The 20,128-nt window shown below is 46.7% G+C and overlaps 2 protein-coding genes across 6 annotated transcripts in view; both read left to right on the top strand.

Moving 5' to 3' along the window:
- SCNN1B (sodium channel epithelial 1 subunit beta) overlaps positions 1 to 20,128 on the top strand; it is a 152,824-nt gene that overhangs the window by 37,587 nt on the left and 95,109 nt on the right. The window lies entirely within an intron of this gene.
- Positions 154 to 18,312, top strand: LOC143925187 (uncharacterized). Its single transcript, XM_077449791.1, has 3 exons — positions 154 to 3,051; positions 7,588 to 7,935; positions 18,283 to 18,312. Exons 1-3 carry the CDS (start codon positions 154 to 156, stop codon positions 18,310 to 18,312), a joined length of 3,276 nt encoding a protein of 1,091 aa, XP_077305917.1.

Raw genomic sequence — 20,128 nt, 5'->3', positions numbered from 1 at the left:
GTTTCCGCTACTCCAGAGCCCAGTGGTTCAGAGGCGGCCTCACCAGATGGGCATGCAGAGACTGACACTGGACTACCACGGATTGTTACCTCCAAGCCATCGCCAGAGCAGGCCAGCATCAGATTGCCTGGAACCAGAATAGACTGTCCTCAAATGCAGGAAACACTACAACACCTCAGGGAGACAGATCCTGTGGCATACCTGCAGTTTCTCGAGCGCCAGGCTGAGAGAGAGGCTGCGGAACGCAGGGCTGAGCGAGAGGAACGCCAGGCTGAGAGGGAGGCTGCGGAACGCCAGGCTGAGAGGGAGGCTGATCGTCGGTACGAACTGGAGATGGCTAGGCTCCAGCAGCAGCGACAGGTTCAGAACCTCGGATCCCTAGAGCACAGGGATGACTCTCTGCCAGTGACCCCGGCAGCCAAATTTCCAGTTATGGAAAAGGACAGTGACATTGACGTGTATCTACTGTCGTTTGAAAAAACTTGCCGTCAGTACCATCTGCCCCCAGCACAATGGGCCCGGTACCTGACACCAGGGCTACGAGGCAAGGCTCTGGATGCTTATGTAGAACTGTCAGAAGAGCAAGGAGGTGATTATGAGGCCCTAAAGGCTGCAATCATCCAAAAGTTTCAGCTAACCCCGGAAGTGTACCGGAAGCGTTTTAGGTCCTTGCAAAAGGGGCCTGGGGACTCATACCTGGATGTGGTAAGTCGCTTACGCACCACATTCCGGCAGTGGACTAAAGGCTTGAAAGCCAATTCTTTTGAGTCCTTGGAAGATCTTATGATTGAAGATCAACTTTTGCACATCTGTCCTACAGACGTCAGACAGTTTGTGCTGGAGCGAAAGCCAACCTCTGCCAAAGCAGCAGCAGAACTGGCAGATACCTATATCCACTCTTGGGTATCTGACCATCGCAAGGCTCCTCCAAATGGCTGGAAAGGAGGGAAATCACACCTGGCAACCCCTCCTCTACCTACCAACCAAGTTCCTCAGTGGCCGGAACCTGCAGCTCCTGGAGCCAAAGCCTTTGTGACTGACAACCGCAAATGCTATAACTGTGGGAAAGGCGGACATCTCCGGACACAGTGCCCTGAGCAGAAGAAGACGACAACCCCTGGCCATCCGGCCAGTAACCCTTCTGCTGTGCTGCTCGTCGGTGGAAAACCTCCAGGAACCAATGCCAACTTGCAGCCAGTCATTGTAGGCCAACGAACTGTAACAGGCTTTCGTGACACTGGAGCCGAAGTCACTTTGGTCAGACCAGAGGTGATAGAAAAAACAGACATCATCCCAGAGAAGTACCTTACCCTGACCGGAGTTGGGGGAACCTGTTCCCATGTACCTCGTGCCTATGTTTTCCTGGATTGGGGTGCCGGAAGTGGGATGAGAGAGGTGGGTGTCTCGGAGGAGATCCCCACTGCTGTGTTGTTGGGTTCTGATTTAGGTACCCTTGTTTCTTACTATGCCCCTGCTAAGAGCACCCTGGATGCTCCCACGGAACCTTCTGGACCTACCAAGGTACTGTTTACAGATGTTGGGGTAATATCTGGGCAACCTGTGGATGGACAGAGGGAGGGGGAGGGTGGAGTTGAAGTGCAAGGTCCTCCTTCAGAGACAGGAGAGGAGACCCCCTTGCTAGTGAAGGTACCTGATGTATGTTCCAATGTTGCTGAACTGATAAAGGTTAAATGTGATGATGATGACAATGATGACAATGATGACGATAATGATGATGATGATGATGATGATGTATTGCCAGTCTTGGTGGTCACTCGCAGTGCTGCAAAGGCAGCCGAGGTGCAGGCACTGATCGCAGAACAGCAGGAGGAGGTCTCGGGGCCCTCTCCCTGTTCTGACCCAGTGGACTCCACCTCTGTTGAGCCTCAGCAGCCGTCCTCGTTTGCCACAGGACTGCTGGCTGAGAGTTGTGGTCCCGCCTTTGAAACAGCACTGCAGACAGACCAAACACTAGCACAGCTCAGAAGTCTAGCTGATCGCCCCCCTGCAGAGAATGACAAACAAAAGGTCTACTGGGACAAAGGGAAACTGTATAGAGAAAGTTTGCTTGCAGAGGGGAATGAGGCTGACATAGGTGACAGACAGCTGGTGGTACCCAGTCAATTTAGGGGACCGCTGCTAAAAGTGGCCCATGAGATTCCCCTTGCAGGGCACTTGGGGATCACTAAGACCCGAGGGCGGTTGGTACATAACTTTTATTGGCCCAGGATGCTTGCTGACATAGCTGACTACTGTCGGTCCTGTGTTACCTGCCAGCGAGTTGGCAAGGTAGGGGATGTCCACAAGGCTCCACTAAAACCTTTGCCTGTGATTGATGAACCTTTTAAGAGGGTGGCAGTGGATATCGTTGGGCCTTTGGCCATCCCTAGCAGTTCAGGCAAACGTTATATCCTTACAGTTGTCGACTATGCCACGCGTTATCCAGAGGCGGTGGCTCTCTCCTGCCTCCGGACAGACAAGGTCGCTGATGCTCTGCTGGGAATCTTCACAAGAGTGGGATTCCCAGCCGAGCTCATTAGCGATCAAGGCCCTCAGTTTGTGTCTGACTTGATGCAAGCTCTCTGTCAGCAAATACAGATGACGCATATCATGGCCAGTCCTTATCCCCCACAAACAAACGGCTTGTGCGAGCGCTTCAATGGCACCTTGAAACAAATGTTGCGCACCTTTGTGCACTCTCAGGGCAAGGACTGGAAACTATATCCGCCTCGTCTGCTGTTTGCTTACAGAGAGGTGCCTCCGGAGTCCACAGGCTTTTCGCCATTTGAACTTCTGTGCGGACGGAGGGTAAGAGGGCCCCTGAATCTAATCTGTGAGAACTGGGAGGGCAAGATTGCCGACCCAGAGGTCTCTGGTGTAGATTACGTCCTAACGTTCAGGGATAAGATGGAGACACTTGTGGAAATTGTGCAGGAAGAACACCTGGTGCACCTGTCACAGGTCCTGGACCAACTGACAGCTGCCAATCTGACCGTCAAACCCAGTAAGTGTCAGATTGCCATGACCGATGTGCAGTACTTGGGACACCGGGTAGGAGGAGGCACCCTGAAACAGGGACAGGGAAGGTTGATGCCCTCCTGGCATGGCCTACCCCCCAAACCAAAAAGCAGGTTATGTCTTTCTTGGGGACCACTGGCTATTATAGGAAGTTTGTATGTAACTATAGTAGCCTGGCTAAACCTCTGACTGACCTAACCAAAAAGAAACTGCCCAAGGTGGTGTCTTGGACACCAGAATGTGAGCAGGCCTTTCAGGCCTTGAAGGAGGCGCTGGCCCGCGCCCCTGTGCTACAGGCTCCAGACGTTTCCCGCCGTTTCCTAGTGCAGACTGATGCCTCTGCCTATGGATTGGGTGCAGTCCTAAGCCAGGTGGATGATGCCGGAGAGGAGCATCCCATCCTCTACCTGAGCCGAATGCTGCTTCCCAGGGAAGTAGCATACGCCACGATTGAAAAGGAGTGTCTTGCGATCGTGTGGGCTCTCCAGAAGTTACAAACGTACCTTTATGGACGGCACTTCACTGTGATCACAGATCACAATCCCTTGAGCTGGCTAAATCGTGTGGCTGGGGAGAATGGCAAACTACTTCGGTGGAGCTTAATTCTTCAGCAATACGATTTCACCATCCAGCATAAGAAAGGCAGCACCCATGGCAATGCTGATGGGCTGTCGCGACAAGCCGAGCCTGCAAGAGTCGGTTGCGTCAGGAGGGAAATTGTAGTTCCCTCCCATGCAACCACCTAAGGAGGGAGGTGTAACGATATCACGTCTGAGCCAGGATATATTGTAACTAGTTGCCATTTTGTGTGGAACGCAGCCATGACAGTTTGGCTACCTTGTAAACTTACAGAATAATCTAAACTCCCCCCTCCCTTGTCTTAGGAATTCCAAAAGCTCTTAAAATCTTCAAAGGGAAGAAAGGTTATCTTAGAGAAAGCAGACCAGGCTAGGTCAATACACAAAGCTCATGTTGCCTGGCAAGATATTCCGGCCTGTCGTAAAACTGTCACTTTCTCCATTCAGAGAACAAACAGATACCCGTCGTAAATACTTCCAACCACAGACTGAAGAAAGATTAGTAAAGTTTGGAAAATTCAACATTTTTTATAACTTTCAAAGCCATCATAGCACAGCCATAATATGGATATATTTAGTTTCCTCGGATAATTTCTAACATTTCAAGTCCAAACACCCCTATGTCAGGTCATATGGGAAGCCACTGGGACCCCTTACTCCTCCTAGGTAACCCTGAAATGGTAATCCTGTCATGTGTGGACTTGTTTTGAAGCAAATATCATGCTGATCACTAAAATGGATATCTGCAGTCTATAAACAATAGAGAGGCAGAGATATGAATATGTATCATAAAGTGTACCTGGGACAGGGTCATGAGTGTAGACACCTCCCAGCAACCAACCCCTAAACAAGATGACCAGACGATTGGTCACTGGTCGCTGTCAACACCCCCTTTGATTTGACAGAAAAGAGGAGAGGCCAAGGCAATGGGCAGTTCTCCTTTTACCATCCAAGCAGGAACATCTGCCAAGTTTGAGAACCGATTACCTTTGCTTATCGATTGAACTCTGATCAACCCTTGGACATTAACTGCAAGTATACTTCCTTCCCAATTCTACCTTATTTCTTTGTGGCTGTATATTGTCTTTATTTTTTGAAACATCCTTTTTCTGTAAATGTGTTATTCGCACCAACCTTGACCTTTTCATAATAAATCCTTATGTTGAAAAGTGTTAACCTTGTCTTTAAAGCTCTTGATGCAAACTATAAACGAACCTGTCTCTTAAAAGGGCGCTACTGTGGTAGAGTAAGGCACTGAGCAGACCTGTCTGTGGTGGCAGTGTGTGTGTTGCAGGCGCTTATTCTAAACTTATAATTGGTGTTGCTTAAATTACGAGTCCCCCCGGCTCTGTCTTTTAAACAGGGGTGGTGGCAGTTAAGGGGTTAATTGTGTAATTAGCCCAGTGACAATCGCTCTCAGGCTGCCTGCACCTAGATTGTGGTCCCGCAAGCTGGAAAATCTTTGTGCTGGGTGCAGCTGAGTGTGGCATTGTTACGTAAGTGACAGCGTGGTGTTAGGTTGGCCGGTCCTTTGTCGCCAGTTAGCGAGGAGGGCAGGGATCTGACACCAGCATTCGTCACAGTGATGTTCAACAGTGTAAAGTTAGGCTCAATGAGTGGGTGGACTCCTTAGTGCAACCAAACAGAAAGTGAAGCCAGTTCAAAAGGCATTTGAGGAGGGGTTTGAACAAATGAAAGCAAACCAAGGTCAATGCACAGTGGTGCAGTGGTTAGCACCCTCTCCTAGCAGTAAAAAGGGTTGCTGGTTCGAATCCCAACCACAATACTACCGGCCTGGAGTTTGCATGTTCTCCCTGTGCCTGCGTGGGTTTCCTCTGGGTACTCCCTGGATGCTTATGTAGAACTGTCAGAAGAGCAAGGAGGTGATTATGAGGCCCTAAAGGCTGCAATCATCCAAAAGTTTCAGCTAACCCCGGAAGTGTACCGGAAGCGTTTTAGGTCCTTGCAAAAGGGGCCTGGGGACTCATACCTGGATGTGGTAAGTCGCTTACGCACCACATTCCGGAAGTGGACTAAAGGCTTGAAAGCCAATTCTTTTGAGTCCTTGGAAGATCTTATGATTGAAGATCAACTTTTGCACATCTGTCCTACAGACGTCAGACAGTTTGTGCTGGAGCGAAAGCCAACCTCTGCCAAAGCAGCAGCAGAACTGGCAGATACCTATATCCACTCTTGGGTATCTGACCATCGCAAGGCTCCTCCAAATGGCTGGAAAGGAGGGAAATCACACCTGGCAACCCCTCCTCTACCTACCAACCAAGTTCCTCAGTGGCCGGAACCTGCAGCTCCTGGAGCCAAAGCCTTTGTGACTGACAACCGCAAATGCTATAACTGTGGGAAAGGCGGACATCTCCGGACACAGTGCCCTGAGCAGAAGAAGACGACAACCCCTGGCCATCCGGCCAGTAACCCTTCTGCTGTGCTGCTCGTCGGTGGAAAACCTCCAGGAACCAATGCCAACTTGCAGCCAGTCATTGTAGGCCAACGAACTGTAACAGGCTTTCGTGACACTGGAGCCGAAGTCACTTTGGTCAGACCAGAGGTGATAGAAAAAACAGACATCATCCCAGAGAAGTACCTTACCCTGACCGGAGTTGGGGGAACCTGTTCCCATGTACCTCGTGCCTATGTTTTCCTGGATTGGGGTGCCGGAAGTGGGATGAGAGAGGTGGGTGTCTCGGAGGAGATCCCCACTGCTGTGTTGTTGGGTTCTGATTTAGGTACCCTTGTTTCTTACTATGCCCCTGCTAAGAGCACCCTGGATGCTCCCACGGAACCTTCTGGACCTACCAAGGTACTGTTTACAGATGTTGGGGTAATATCTGGGCAACCTGTGGATGGACAGAGGGAGGGGGAGAGTGGAGTTGAAGTGCAAGGTCCTCCTTCAGAGACAGGAGAGGAGACCCCCTTGCTAGTGAAGGTACCTGATGTATGTTCCAATGTTGCTGAACTGATAAAGGTTAAATGTGATGATGATGACAATGATGACAATGATGACGATAATGATGATGATGATGATGTATTGCCAGTCTTGGTGGTCACTCGCAGTGCTGCAAAGGCAGCCGAGGTGCAGGCACTGATCGCAGAACAGCAGGAGGAGGTCTCGGGGCCCTCTCCCTGTTCTGACCCAGTGGACTCCACCTCTGTTGAGCCTCAGCAGCCGTCCTCGTTTGCCACAGGACTGCTGGCTGAGAGTTGTGGTCCCGCCTTTGAAACAGCACTGCAGACAGACCAAACACTAGCACAGCTCAGAAGTCTAGCTGATCGCCCCCCTGCAGAGAATGACAAACAAAAGGTCTACTGGGACAAAGGGAAACTGTATAGAGAAAGTTTGCTTGCAGAGGGGAATGAGGCTGACATAGGTGACAGACAGCTGGTGGTACCCAGTCAATTTAGGGGACCGCTGCTAAAAGTGGCCCATGAGATTCCCCTTGCAGGGCACTTGGGGATCACTAAGACCCGAGGGCGGTTGGTACATAACTTTTATTGGCCCAGGATGCTTGCTGACATAGCTGACTACTGTCGGTCCTGTGTTACCTGCCAGCGAGTTGGCAAGGTAGGGGATGTCCACAAGGCTCCACTAAAACCTTTGCCTGTGATTGATGAACCTTTTAAGAGGGTGGCAGTGGATATCGTTGGGCCTTTGGCCATCCCTAGCAGTTCAGGCAAACGTTATATCCTTACAGTTGTCGACTATGCCACGCGTTATCCAGAGGCGGTGGCTCTCTCCTGCCTCCGGACAGACAAGGTCGCTGATGCTCTGCTGGGAATCTTCACAAGAGTGGGATTCCCAGCCGAGCTCATTAGCGATCAAGGCCCTCAGTTTGTGTCTGACTTGATGCAAGCTCTCTGTCAGCAAATACAGATGACGCATATCATGGCCAGTCCTTATCACCCACAAACAAACGGCTTGTGCGAGCGCTTCAATGGCACCTTGAAACAAATGTTGCGCACCTTTGTGCACTCTCAGGGCAAGGACTGGAAACTATATCCGCCTCGTCTGCTGTTTGCTTACAGAGAGGTGCCTCCGGAGTCCACAGGCTTTTCGCCATTTGAACTTCTGTGCGGACGGAGGGTAAGAGGGCCCCTGAATCTAATCTGCGAGAACTGGGAGGGCAAGATTGCCGACCCAGAGGTCTCTGGTGTAGATTACGTCCTAACGTTCAGGGATAAGATGGAGACACTTGTGGAAATTGTGCAGGAAGAACACCTGGTGCACCTGTCACAGGTCCTGGACCAACTGACAGCTGCCAATCTGACCGTCAAACCCAGTAAGTGTCAGATTGCCATGACCGATGTGCAGTACTTGGGACACCGGGTAGGAGGAGGCACCCTGAAACAGGGACAGGGAAGGTTGATGCCCTCCTGGCATGGCCTACCCCCCAAACCAAAAAGCAGGTTATGTCTTTCTTGGGGACCACTGGCTATTATAGGAAGTTTGTATGTAACTATAGTAGCCTGGCTAAACCTCTGACTGACCTAACCAAAAAGAAACTGCCCAAGGTGGTGTCTTGGACACCAGAATGTGAGCAGGCCTTTCAGGCCTTGAAGGAGGCGCTGGCCCGCGCCCCTGTGCTACAGGCTCCAGACGTTTCCCGCCGTTTCCTAGTGCAGACTGATGCCTCTGCCTATGGATTGGGTGCAGTCCTAAGCCAGGTGGATGATGCCGGAGAGGAGCATCCCATCCTCTACCTGAGCCGAATGCTGCTTCCCAGGGAAGTAGCATACGCCACGATTGAAAAGGAGTGTCTTGCGATCGTGTGGGCTCTCCAGAAGTTACAAACGTACCTTTATGGACGGCACTTCACTGTGATCACAGATCACAATCCCTTGAGCTGGCTAAATCGTGTGGCTGGGGAGAATGGCAAACTACTTCGGTGGAGCTTAATTCTTCAGCAATACGATTTCACCATCCAGCATAAGAAAGGCAGCACCCATGGCAATGCTGATGGGCTGTCGCGACAAGCCGAGCCTGCAAGAGTCGGTTGCGTCAGGAGGGAAATTGTAGTTCCCTCCCATGCAACCACCTAAGGAGGGAGGTGTAACGATATCACGTCTGAGCCAGGATATATTGTAACTAGTTGCCATTTTGTGTGGAACGCAGCCATGACAGTTTGGCTACCTTGTAAACTTACAGAATAATCTAAACTCCCCCCTCCCTTGTCTTTGGAATTCCAAAAGCTCTTAAAATCTTCAAAGGGAAGAAAGGTTATCTTAGAGAAAGCAGACCAGGCTAGGTCAATACACAAAGCTCATGTTGCCTGGCAAGATATTCCGGCCTGTCGTAAAACTGTCACTTTCTCCATTCAGAGAACAAACAGATACCCGTCGTAAATACTTCCAACCACAGACTGAAGAAAGATTAGTAAAGTTTGGAAAATTCAACATTTTTTTATAACTTTCAAAGCCATCATAGCACAGCCATAATATGGATATATTTAGTTTCCTCGGATAATTTCTAACATTTCAAGTCCAAACACCCCTATGTCAGGTCATATGGGAAGCCACTGGGACCCCTTACTCCTCCTAGGTAACCCTGAAATGGTAATCCTGTCATGTGTGGACTTGTTTTGAAGCAAATATCATGCTGATCACTAAAATGGATATCTGCAGTCTATAAACAATAGAGAGGCAGAGATATGAATATGTATCATAAAGTGTACCTGGGACAGGGTCATGAGTGTAGACACCTCCCAGCAACCAACCCCTAAACAAGATGACCAGACGATTGGTCACTGGTCGCTGTCAACACCCCCTTTGATTTGACAGAAAAGAGGAGAGGCCAAGGCAATGGGCAGTTCTCCTTTTACCATCCAAGCAGGAACATCTGCCAAGTTTGAGAACCGATTACCTTTGCTTATCGATTGAACTCTGATCAACCCTTGGACATTAACTGCAAGTATACTTCCTTCCCAATTCTACCTTATTTCTTTGTGGCTGTATATTGTCTTTATTTTTTGAAACATCCTTTTTCTGTAAATGTGTTATTCGCACCAACCTTGACCTTTTCATAATAAATCCTTATGTTGAAAAGTGTTAACCTTGTCTTTAAAGCTCTTGATGCAAACTATAAACGAACCTGTCTCTTAAAAGGGCGCTACTGTGGTAGAGTAAGGCACTGAGCAGACCTGTCTGTGGTGGCAGTGTGTGTGTTGCAGGCGCTTATTCTAAACTTATAATTGGTGTTGCTTAAATTACGAGTCCCCCCAGCTCTGTCTTTTAAACGGGGGTGGTGGCAGTTAAGGGGTTAATTGTGTAATTAGCCCAGTGACAATCGCTCTCAGGCTGCCTGCACCTAGATTGTGGTCCCGCAAGCTGGAAAATCTTTGTGCTGGGTGCAGCTGAGTGTGGCATTGTTACGTAAGTGACAGCGTGGTGTTAGGTTGGCCGGTCCTTTGTCGCCAGTTAGCGAGGAGGGCAGGGATCTGACACCAGCGTTCGTCACAGTGATGTTCAACAGTGTAAAGTTAGGCTCAATGAGTGGGTGGACTCCTTAGTGCAACCAAACAGAAAGTGAAGCCAGTTCAAAAGGCATTTGAGGAGGGGTTTGAACAAATGAAAGCAAACCAAGGTCAATGCACAGTGGTGCAGTGGTTAGCACCCTCTCCTAGCAGTAAAAAGGGTTGCTGGTTCGAATCCCAACCACAATACTACCGGCCTGGAGTTTGCATGTTCTCCCTGTGCCTGCGTGGGTTTCCTCTGGGTACTCCAATTTCCTCCCACACTCCAAAGACATGCAGGTAGGTTAATTGGCTTCTGCCCAAAATTGGCCCTAGTATATGAATGGGGACCTTGGATTGTGGGCTCCTTGAGGGTAGGGACTGATGTGAGTGTGCAATGTACAGGGATAGGGACAATTGTAGACACTCTGTCAGGTTGAACTGGATGGACTGGTGTCTTTATTTAACCTTACTAACTAAATAAGGTCAGCGTTCTGGGATACTGACAGCTAAATACTTTCTCTTTGGCGTTTTATGGATGTGGCAGCAGGAGTCATAGGTCCCTGGTGGCAAACTGTTAAGGGAAAGAAAAGGCTCTGTCTTTCAAGTGGAGACTGACAAAAGGGTTAACAGTTAGTTATTGACTATGCGGGTCCCTCTAACTAAATTCCTTGCAGCAAGTGTTATTTAGATCAGCCCTCTGGTCCTGGTGTCCAGCATAGAAATCTACTTTCTGTCTCTCTCTGACCCTGCCCAGCTTTGCACAGCATGTCTCAGCACAGTCAAGCCTGGCGCAGCTTGTCTTGTTGTCTTGGTACAAAACAGCACTCTTGCTCCTTCCTGGTTGGCGCTCTTACTGGCTCCTTCCCAGGCTTTTACTTTTATATGGTCCCTACGGACGGAAAAAGTCAGATGGAGCCCACACACGGTCGGATTTTCTGACAACATGATCCGATCGCACATTTTCCATCGGATAATCAGACCGTGTGTATGGGGCATAAGAGTTTTTGTCCGAGAAACCTGTAGTAACCAGTAAAAAGTGATTAATTTGTTATTAAAGTGTATTTATGCCATTTATTTTATTTAAAGCAGTTATGCGTTGGAACTCCCCTTTTATTGCTATCTTTATCTTTGTATTGGGAGAGCTATTCGCTCAAAGAACTGAAAGTGAGGGAAAATCTGTGCAGTTGTTACTAGAGCAGAAATAGACGTGAAGAATAGAAAAAATCGTTTTCTTTAGTTTCGGATATATTCGTTGTGTTACTAATTGCGTTTTGTTAATTTGTTTCAGAAGTCCTGTCATTTAGTTTAGTTTATAAATTTTCTAACGAATTCCAAATGTTTGGAACAATTTGAATTTGGATAGCTAGTTGTGAAGGAGGGGACCGTTGACTCATCAGCTGTTAGCGAACTTCTCAGCTGACAGCTGAATTAAACAGAATTGCCGGCAAATAAAAATTCAGCACAGGGTCCACCCCAATCCATACCAGGCCCCCCCAAAGCACCGGGTCCCCATGTTAATGGGGACAGGACTCTTCCCCACAACCATGGGGTGAAGGTTGTGGAGGTGTGGGGTGTGACTTATTGGAATCTGGAAGCCCCCCATTAACAAGAGGGGCCCACACCCATGTGAATGAGTGCCTAGTACCTCTACTCATTTGCAAAAAAAAAGGGCCACATGCCCTCAACATGGGGGGGTTGCTCTGGGGAAGGTGGGCTCTGCCCCACCCCAAAGCACCTTGTCCCCGTGTTGATGGGGACAAGAGCCTCTTCCCCACAACCCAGGCTTGGTGAGTGTTGGGGTGTGAGGGGTGACTTATCGGAATGTGGAAACCTCCTTTAACAAGGGGGCCCCAAAATCCTGGCCCCCCCAATGTGAATGAGTAGGGGTATATATTACCTCTACTCATTCACCCAAAAAAAAGTGTAGTGTAAAAAAGGACAGGAGGAATTTTTGACAAACCCCCAAAAAAATTTCCTCCGAAGTAGTCAATCACGATGAACGCCAGCCGCCAACCTAAAAAAAGTAAAAATTTTAAAAAAAGGGCTCTGCACCCAATGAAGGCTCCCACTGCCTGACAGCTTTTAAATAAGGATGAGCCGAACACCCCCCTTTTCGGTTCGCACCAGAACCTGCGAACAGACCTAAACTTCGTGTGAACTTTAGAACCCTATTAAAGTCTATGGGACTCGAACGTTCACAATCTAAAGTGCTAATTTTAAAGGCTAATATGCAAGTTACTGTCCTAAAAAGTGTTTGGGGACCCGGGTCCTGCCCAGGGGGACATGGATCAATGCAAAAAAAAGTTTTAAAAACTGACGTTTTTTTCAAGAGCAGTGATTTTAATAATGATTAAAGTGAAACAATAAAAGTGTAATATTCCTTTAAATTTCGTACCTGGGGGGGGTGTCTATAGTATGCCTTTGAAGGGGCGCATGTTTCCCGTGCTTAGAACTGTCCCTGTACAAAGTGTCATTTCGCAAGGAAAAAAAGTATTTTAAAATCACTTTCCTTTGTCGGCTCCCGTAATACAGAGAACACTCAATGAGTGTTCTCTGTATTAGCCGACAATTCATTCATTGATAAAAATAAAAAGCGTGGGGGTTCCCCAAAATTAAATTACCAGGCCCTTCCGGTCTGGTATGGATATTAAGGGGAACCCTGTGTCAATTTTTTTTTTTAAATTGACGTGAGGGTCCCCCTAAATATCCATACCAGACCTGAAGGGTCTGGTATGGATATTTAGGGGAACCCCGCATCAAATTTAAAAAAAAATTGACGTGGGGGTCAGATATCAGATAATACAGATATTTTGGGAGAAAATAATAGAAGCTTTCCTTGAAATAACAGGAGAAAGGATTAGGAGGGACCCATGGGTATGTTTATTTCATGACCCTGAAAAAGGAGACAGAGAGTATGGGCATTCCCTGATCCCTTGCTTATTGAACTCTGCTAAGTCATTGATACCGCAAAGATGGAGAAAACTTGATCCTCCCTCGATGAAGGAGTGGGTAGAAAGATTAGAAAGGATACGAAATATTGAAGAGACAATGTATAAATTGGATAATTTAGAAGGGAGGTACCAGAATAAGTGGCGGTTCTGGATACAATTTGGAAAAACTGAAATTTATTTGAAGATGCTGGAATGTTAGTAAAAAAGAAATCCCTGGGTAAGGATCGAGTGAGAGATGGGGGGGGGAGGAAGACTATCTTCAAAGAAATGTTTTTGTATTTATTATTATGCTGAACAGTCTATATTTTGTTACTGAGTGTAAATTTTGGAAAATTTGGAAAATAAAGAATAAATAAAAATAAAATAAAAACGAGTGTTCTCTGTATTAGCCGACAATTCATTCATTAATAAAAAATAAAAAAATAAAAAGCGTGGGGGTTCCCCTAAATTCAATTACCAGGCCCTTCAGGTCTGGTATGGATATTAAGGGGAACCCCACATCAAATGTAAAAAAAAATTGACGTGGGGGTCCCCCTAAAAATCCATACCAGACCCTTTATCCGAGCACGCAACCTGGCAGGCCGCAGGAAAAGAGGGGGGACGAGAGAGCGCCCCCCCTCCTGAACCGTACCAGGCCACATGCTCTCAACATTGGGAGGATGCTTTGGGGGTCTGTGACCCCTCAAAGCACCATGTCCCCATGTTGATGGGGACAAGGGCCTCATCCCCACAACCCTGGCCGGTGGTTGTGGGGGTCTGCGGGCGGGGGCTTATCAGAATCTGAAAGCTTCCTTTAATAAGGGGTCCCCCAGATCCTGGCCCCCCCTGTTTGAAATGGTAAGGGGGTACAAAAGTACCCCTAGCATTTCACAAAGAAAGTGTAAAAATGGTTAAATAAGACAAACACATTTTTGAAAAATTCCTTTATAAAAATAAATAAATAAATAAATATAAAAAAAAAGATTCCAGCGATGCTAATCCACTCTTGCTATCCAGCGACGGATGATCATCTCTCCGGGGTCCAGCGATGGCTGATCTGATCCAGCGACGGGTGATTTTCAGTCCAGCGCTGTCCATACATGCATTCATCTTCTGTCTCCACTGCGGAGACACTGCGGGGATCCCAGCGCTAACATTTCTTATATTAGGAGGGCGGGCCACCCGTCACCTGACCCCGCCCCCTCTGACGCTGGTGAGTGAAGCCATGGGGTTCCCCAGTGACGTATGGGTGACCCCGCCCTCCTCTGATGCAACGTAGAAACCTGCATTACATCAGAGGGGGGCGGGGTCACTCATACATCACTGGGGAACCCCATGGCTTCCCTCACCAGCGTCAGAGGGGGCGGGGTCAGGTGACGGGTGGCCCCGCCCTCCTAATATAATAAACGTCAGCGCTGGGATCCCCGCAGTGTCTCCGCAGTGGAGACAGAAGACGGATGCATGTATGGACAGCGCTGGACTGAGATATCCCCCGTCGGTGAATCAGATCAGCCATCGCTGGACCCCGGAGAGATGATCATCCGTCGCTGGATAGTGGATTAGCACCGCTGGAATCTTTTTTTTTATTTTTTATAAAGGAATTTTTCAAAAGTGTGTTTGTCTTATTTAACCATTTTTACACTTTCTTTGTGAAATGGTAGGCCCTTACCATTTCAAACAGGGGGGGCTGGGATCTGGGGGTCCCCTTGTTAAAGGGGGCTTCCAGATTCTGATAAGCCCCCCGCCTGCAGACCCCCACAACCACCGGCCAGGGTTGTGGGGATGGGGGCCTTGTCCCCATCAACATGGGGACATGGTGCTTTGAAGTGTCACAGACCCCCAAAGCATCCTCCCAATGTTGAGGGCATGTGGCCTGGTACGGTTCAGGAGGGGGGGCGCTCTTTCGTCCCCCCTCTTTTCCTGCGGCCTGCCAGGTTGCGTTCTCGGATAAAGGGTCTGATATGGATTTTTAGGGGGACCTTCAGGTCTGGTATGGATATTTAGGGGGACCCTCACGTCAATTTTTTTTAAAAATTTGACACAGGGTTCCCCTTAATATCCATACCAGACTGGAAGGGCCTGGTAATTGAATTTAGGGGAACCCCCACGCTTTTTATTTTTATCAATGAATGAATTGTCGGCTAATACAGAGAACACTCATTGAGTGTTCTCTGTATTATGGGAGCCGACAATGGAAAGTGATTTTAAAATACTTTTTTTCCTTGCGAAATGACACTTTGTGCAGGGACAGTTCTAAGCCCGGGAAACATGCGCCCCTTCACAGGCATACTATAGACACCCCCCAGGTACGAAATTTAAAGGAACATTACACTTTTATTTTTTCACTTTAATCATTATTAAAATCACTGCTCCTGAAAAAACGGCCGTTTTTAAAACTTTTTTTTGCATTGATCCATGTCCCCTGGGGCAGGACCCAGGTCCCCAAACACTTTTTAGGACAGTAACTTGCATATTAGCCTTTAAAATTAGCACTTTAGATTTCTCCCATAGACTTGTACAGTGTGTTCCGGCTTTTCGAATTTGCCGCAAACAGCCCAAATTGTTCACTGTTCGCTGAACAGGCAATGTTCGAATCGAATATGACTTCGACTCAAACTCGAAGCTCATCCCTACTCTTAAATAACTAAGGGGTCGGATGACCACATCCCCTGTGACTTCATCAACCCAGCATGCCCCTGGCTGTTAAGGATGTGGCAGCCGGCTTCTTGACCCGCTCCTTAACAACCAGCTATTCTTTACACAAAATTTTAATTGGTCAAGCATTTCTCGACTGATCCAAATCTGAACCATTCCAAAAATGTGGAATTCGTTAGAAAATTAATATACCAAACAAAACAAATTTCGATGAAATTCGTCACTAATTCATGTGGAGATTCAGATGCAAATGCATCCCAGTGTATATTCGGATCGAAACGAATTGAACACATCTGAGCATGAATAGGAATAAGAATCCTCTGATAGGCACAGTTCCATTGAAAACTTATGCTAACCAGCATTGTTTTCCTGCATTTGATATGCATTTGGAATTAAATGCACGTCAGTAAAATCCTATTGACTTTAATTGATCAATACGTTTGGTACTTTGCATTGTTCTTAATTTATTTGAGTATGTTTGAACTGCAAGCAAACACAGCGCTTTGTTCTGTACTCCTGTGACCCATTTTCAGCTGACAGTGGACTAAAGTCTGTTGCTGTCTGATGTCACTCAGCCAGTTTAAACGTTGGATCGATCCCAACTCTAATGTCGGATCGGACAGGCAGCTGGCTAAGCCTCTTAGGAACCTGCTGGGAGACTAAGCCTGCTGCTTCCGCCCCCTGCACAGCCTGGCACTCACTGAGCACTGAAGGGACAGAGCGGAGAGCTAGTAACAAACAGTCATCGCTCTTTGCTCACTGAAGACCAAGCACTGAGTGGTCAGTAGTTTTTGATCACTCAGTTCTCAGTCTTAGCCCTTGTACACACGGTCGGAGATTCCGTCGGAATGTGTCCGATCGGAGCGTTTTGTCGGATATTCCGACTGTGTGTGGTATGCATCGGACTGTTTCCGTCGGACCAAATTTTCCAACTTGCTGGAAATATTTTCTGACAAACTGCTCCGATCGGACATACTCCGATCATGTGTAGAGAATTCCGATCGGACAAAGTGCCACGCATGCTCAGATCAAATTACTACATCAAAGCTATTGGCTACTAGCCTTTTTTTTTTAAATAAAATCATGACAGAATTCACTATGGGAACTGTGGTAGGGCTTGTTGAAGACTAGAGCCTTCTGACAGCAGTCCTTTAAGTGAGATGAACTTTGGAGCCAGGTGCTCCTCAGTACACGTCCAAGAATTTACCGTCTGCCGAGCGCTCCCTTTGTTGCTATCAGAGGTAGCAGCCTAGGACCAGAATAGGGTCCACCTATACTATATTTGAAATCTTAAATTTAAAAATAAAATGTTTGCATTAGATTTGCCTAAAGATAACCTATAAAATGGCTGCAAGAACTGAAAATAGACTAAATAGATTAACATTGCACCACTTTCCATATACAGTACTCATGTTATAGTCATAGTGCCATGTATAATCATGTACACTATATTGTCAAAAGTATTGTGACACATTCATTTACACGCACATTAACTTTAACGGCATCACAGTCTTAGTCTGTAGGGTTCAATATTGAGTTGGCCCACCCTTTGCAGCTATAACAGCTTCAACTCTTCTGGGAAGGCTGTCCACAAGGTTTAGGAGTGTGTCTATGTTGGAATTTTTGACCATTCTTCCAGAAGTGCATTTTGTGAGATGAGGCACTGATGTTGGATGAGAAGATCTGGCTCACAATATCCGCTCGAATTCATCCCAAAAGTGTTCTATCGGATTGAGGTCAGAACTCTGTGCAGGACAGTCAAGTTCCTCTACCCCAAACTCGCTCATCCATGTCTTTATGGACCTTGCTTTGTGTACTGGTGTGCAGTCATGTTGGAACAGAAAGGGGCCATCCCCAAACTGTTCCCACAAAGTTGGGAGCATGACATTTTCCAAAATGTCTTGGTATGTTCCCTTCACTGGAACTAAGGGACCAAGCCCAACCCCTGAAAAACAACCCCACACCATAATCCCCCTCTACCAAATTATTTGGACCAGTGCACAAAGCAAGGTCCATAAAGACATGGATGAGCAAGTTTGGAGTGGAGGAACTTGACTGTCCTGACCTCAACCCGATAGAACACCTTTGGGATGAATTAGAGTGGAGACTGCGAGCCAGGCCTTCTCGTTCACATCAGTGCCTGACCTCACAAATGCGCTTCTGGAAGAATGGTCAAACATTCCCATAGACACACTCCTAAATCATGTGAACAGCACGAGTTAAAGCTGTTATAGCTGCAAAGGGTGGGCAAACTCAATACTGAACTCTAAAAACGAAGACTGGGATTTCATTAAAATTCATGTGCGTGTAAAGGCCGGCATCACAATACCTTTGACAATATAGTGTTTTTGCTGTTGGTGCCTTAACCAGTTTTGATTTTTCTTCAGATAAAATGCTTGCATTTTCTTAGATGATAAGTGCCCTTTAGCTCTATAAGGGCATTGTGTAATTCTTCTTTTCATAGCATTCTTTTTTTTTATTACACGGGACATGACTTTCACATTTGTAACAGCGAAATGTGACATTTCCCGTCTGGCAAGTATGAAGTGTAATTCTAGATCATGTAAGAGGATAAAGAATAATCCAGGCTTTTTAGTTATATTGTTGATAATGGTTTATTCATCTGTATCTTTCAAGATGCCAGTAGGCTTGTTTATTAAGATGTAAAGCAGGGATCTCAAAACTACGGCCCTCCAGCTATTGCGGAACTACTTGTCACATGAGGCATTGTAAAACTCTGACATTCAAAGACCTGACTGGGCATGATGGGAATTGTAGTTCCTGAACAACTGGAGGGCCGTAGTTTGGAGACCCCTGATGTAAAGGATGCAGGGCTATTATGAGAGTACAATAGCTCACAGCAACTAGTCAGATGTTAAAGAGGAGTTTCCCTTAAAAACAAAAAAAATGTAAGTCAGAAGCTACAAATGCTGCAGCTGCTGACTTTTAATAAGCGGCCACTTACCTGTCCCAGGGTCCAGCAATGCGGGGAAACGAAGCCCCGCTCGTCCCCCCTCCTCTCAGCGGCTCCGGCATTGCAACCGTGGGCACCTGGCTGTGGCTTCACAGCCGGGCACCCACTGGGCATGTGCGAGCGCCGCCGCGCACCGTGATTGGCCGCGCAGTCACCTGGGACCTGTCATGTGTCCCAGATGACTGACAGGAGGGAGGGGGCGGAGCTGAGCCTTTCCTGCACCGAGGGGAAGTGACGTCAGGAGCCCAGGCACTGAAGGAGGCAGACTACGGGGGACCACCCAGCAACAGGCATTTAGAGGTGAGTTAAAAAAAATCAATTTTTTTTTCTTTTTTTAGGAATTTTAAGCATTTTTTTTTGCGTGTGTGTAGAACACCACTTTAATTATTCACTTATCTTACAGTATATCTATATTATTGTATAAGAATGCAGGTACACTTCATACAGCATGAGAACCTAGAGTATGGGGCCATAATCACAATGACTGGCACCAGAAGCATGTCTCCAAACCACCATATCACTCATTTTCAGCTTTATATGAATCACATTACAAGAAAATTAAGTTTAGGAGCTGCAGTTGACTCCTTTATGTCATTCAGCACCCAGTATAACCATTTTTAAAAAAGAAACCACATTGAGTCTAGTGATTTTTTTTTTTAAGTGTGACTGATTGCTAGACATGTGCATAATGGAAAAATGTGTTTCGTTTAGTTTCGGATAGATTCGTTATGTTACTCATTTATAAATTCTTTATTTTTTAACAAGGATAATAATACAACATTGCATGTGAATACAACTATACAACATCTCCTCTATTTATCACATTCTTCCTCCCATAGGAATTAATTACTATAACTATGTTGTATTATCTTTGATCTGCTTCATCAGTTATTCTCATTTCCATATAATTCCCTCTACAACGACTTTCTTACTTTCTACCCTTGTTCCCTTTTCCTCCCTCTTCTATCTGAAAAAAATAAATAAATAATTCTGTATAATCTGTCCCCTGCCCCCCCCCCCCCCCATCGCCATCTTCAGTCGTCCTGAATGAGCACCCCAGAATTATTTGGTACTGACCCATTCCGACGATTTTATTTAGGGATTTTGTTCCCTAGGGCGTCCAGACTTTCCAATATTTATCCTCCTGCTCTCTCAGCATCATAGTAAGGTTTTCCATTTGCTGGATTTCTGATATTCTACCAAGTCATTGTGATCTAGTTGGAGATGCACTATTTTTAAATAGATACTGGAATATCATTTAGTAAGAAAGCTACTGGATTTTCTCCAAGAGACACTTCCGTGATTTCCTTAATTCGTTATGTTACTAATTTCATTTCATTAAGGAATTTGTTTCGTTTGGTTTCGGAATTTGTTTTGTTTTCATAAAATTTTATTTTGTTTTCATTAAAATCTGTTTAATTTGTACATTTTCTAATGAATTTCAACTTTTCAGAACGATTAGAAGTCGGATCGGTCAAAAAACGATTGACCGATTTGAATTCTGTGTGA

This window comes from Lithobates pipiens, unplaced genomic scaffold, assembly GCF_037356315.1.
Source record: "Lithobates pipiens isolate NorthernLeopardFrog02 unplaced genomic scaffold, aLitPip1_a1.2 Scaffold_22, whole genome shotgun sequence".
Taxonomy (NCBI): domain Eukaryota; kingdom Metazoa; phylum Chordata; class Amphibia; order Anura; family Ranidae; genus Lithobates; species Lithobates pipiens.
The sequence above is the reverse complement of the archived record's forward strand: the minus strand, read 5'-3'. Positions and strand labels throughout refer to the sequence as shown.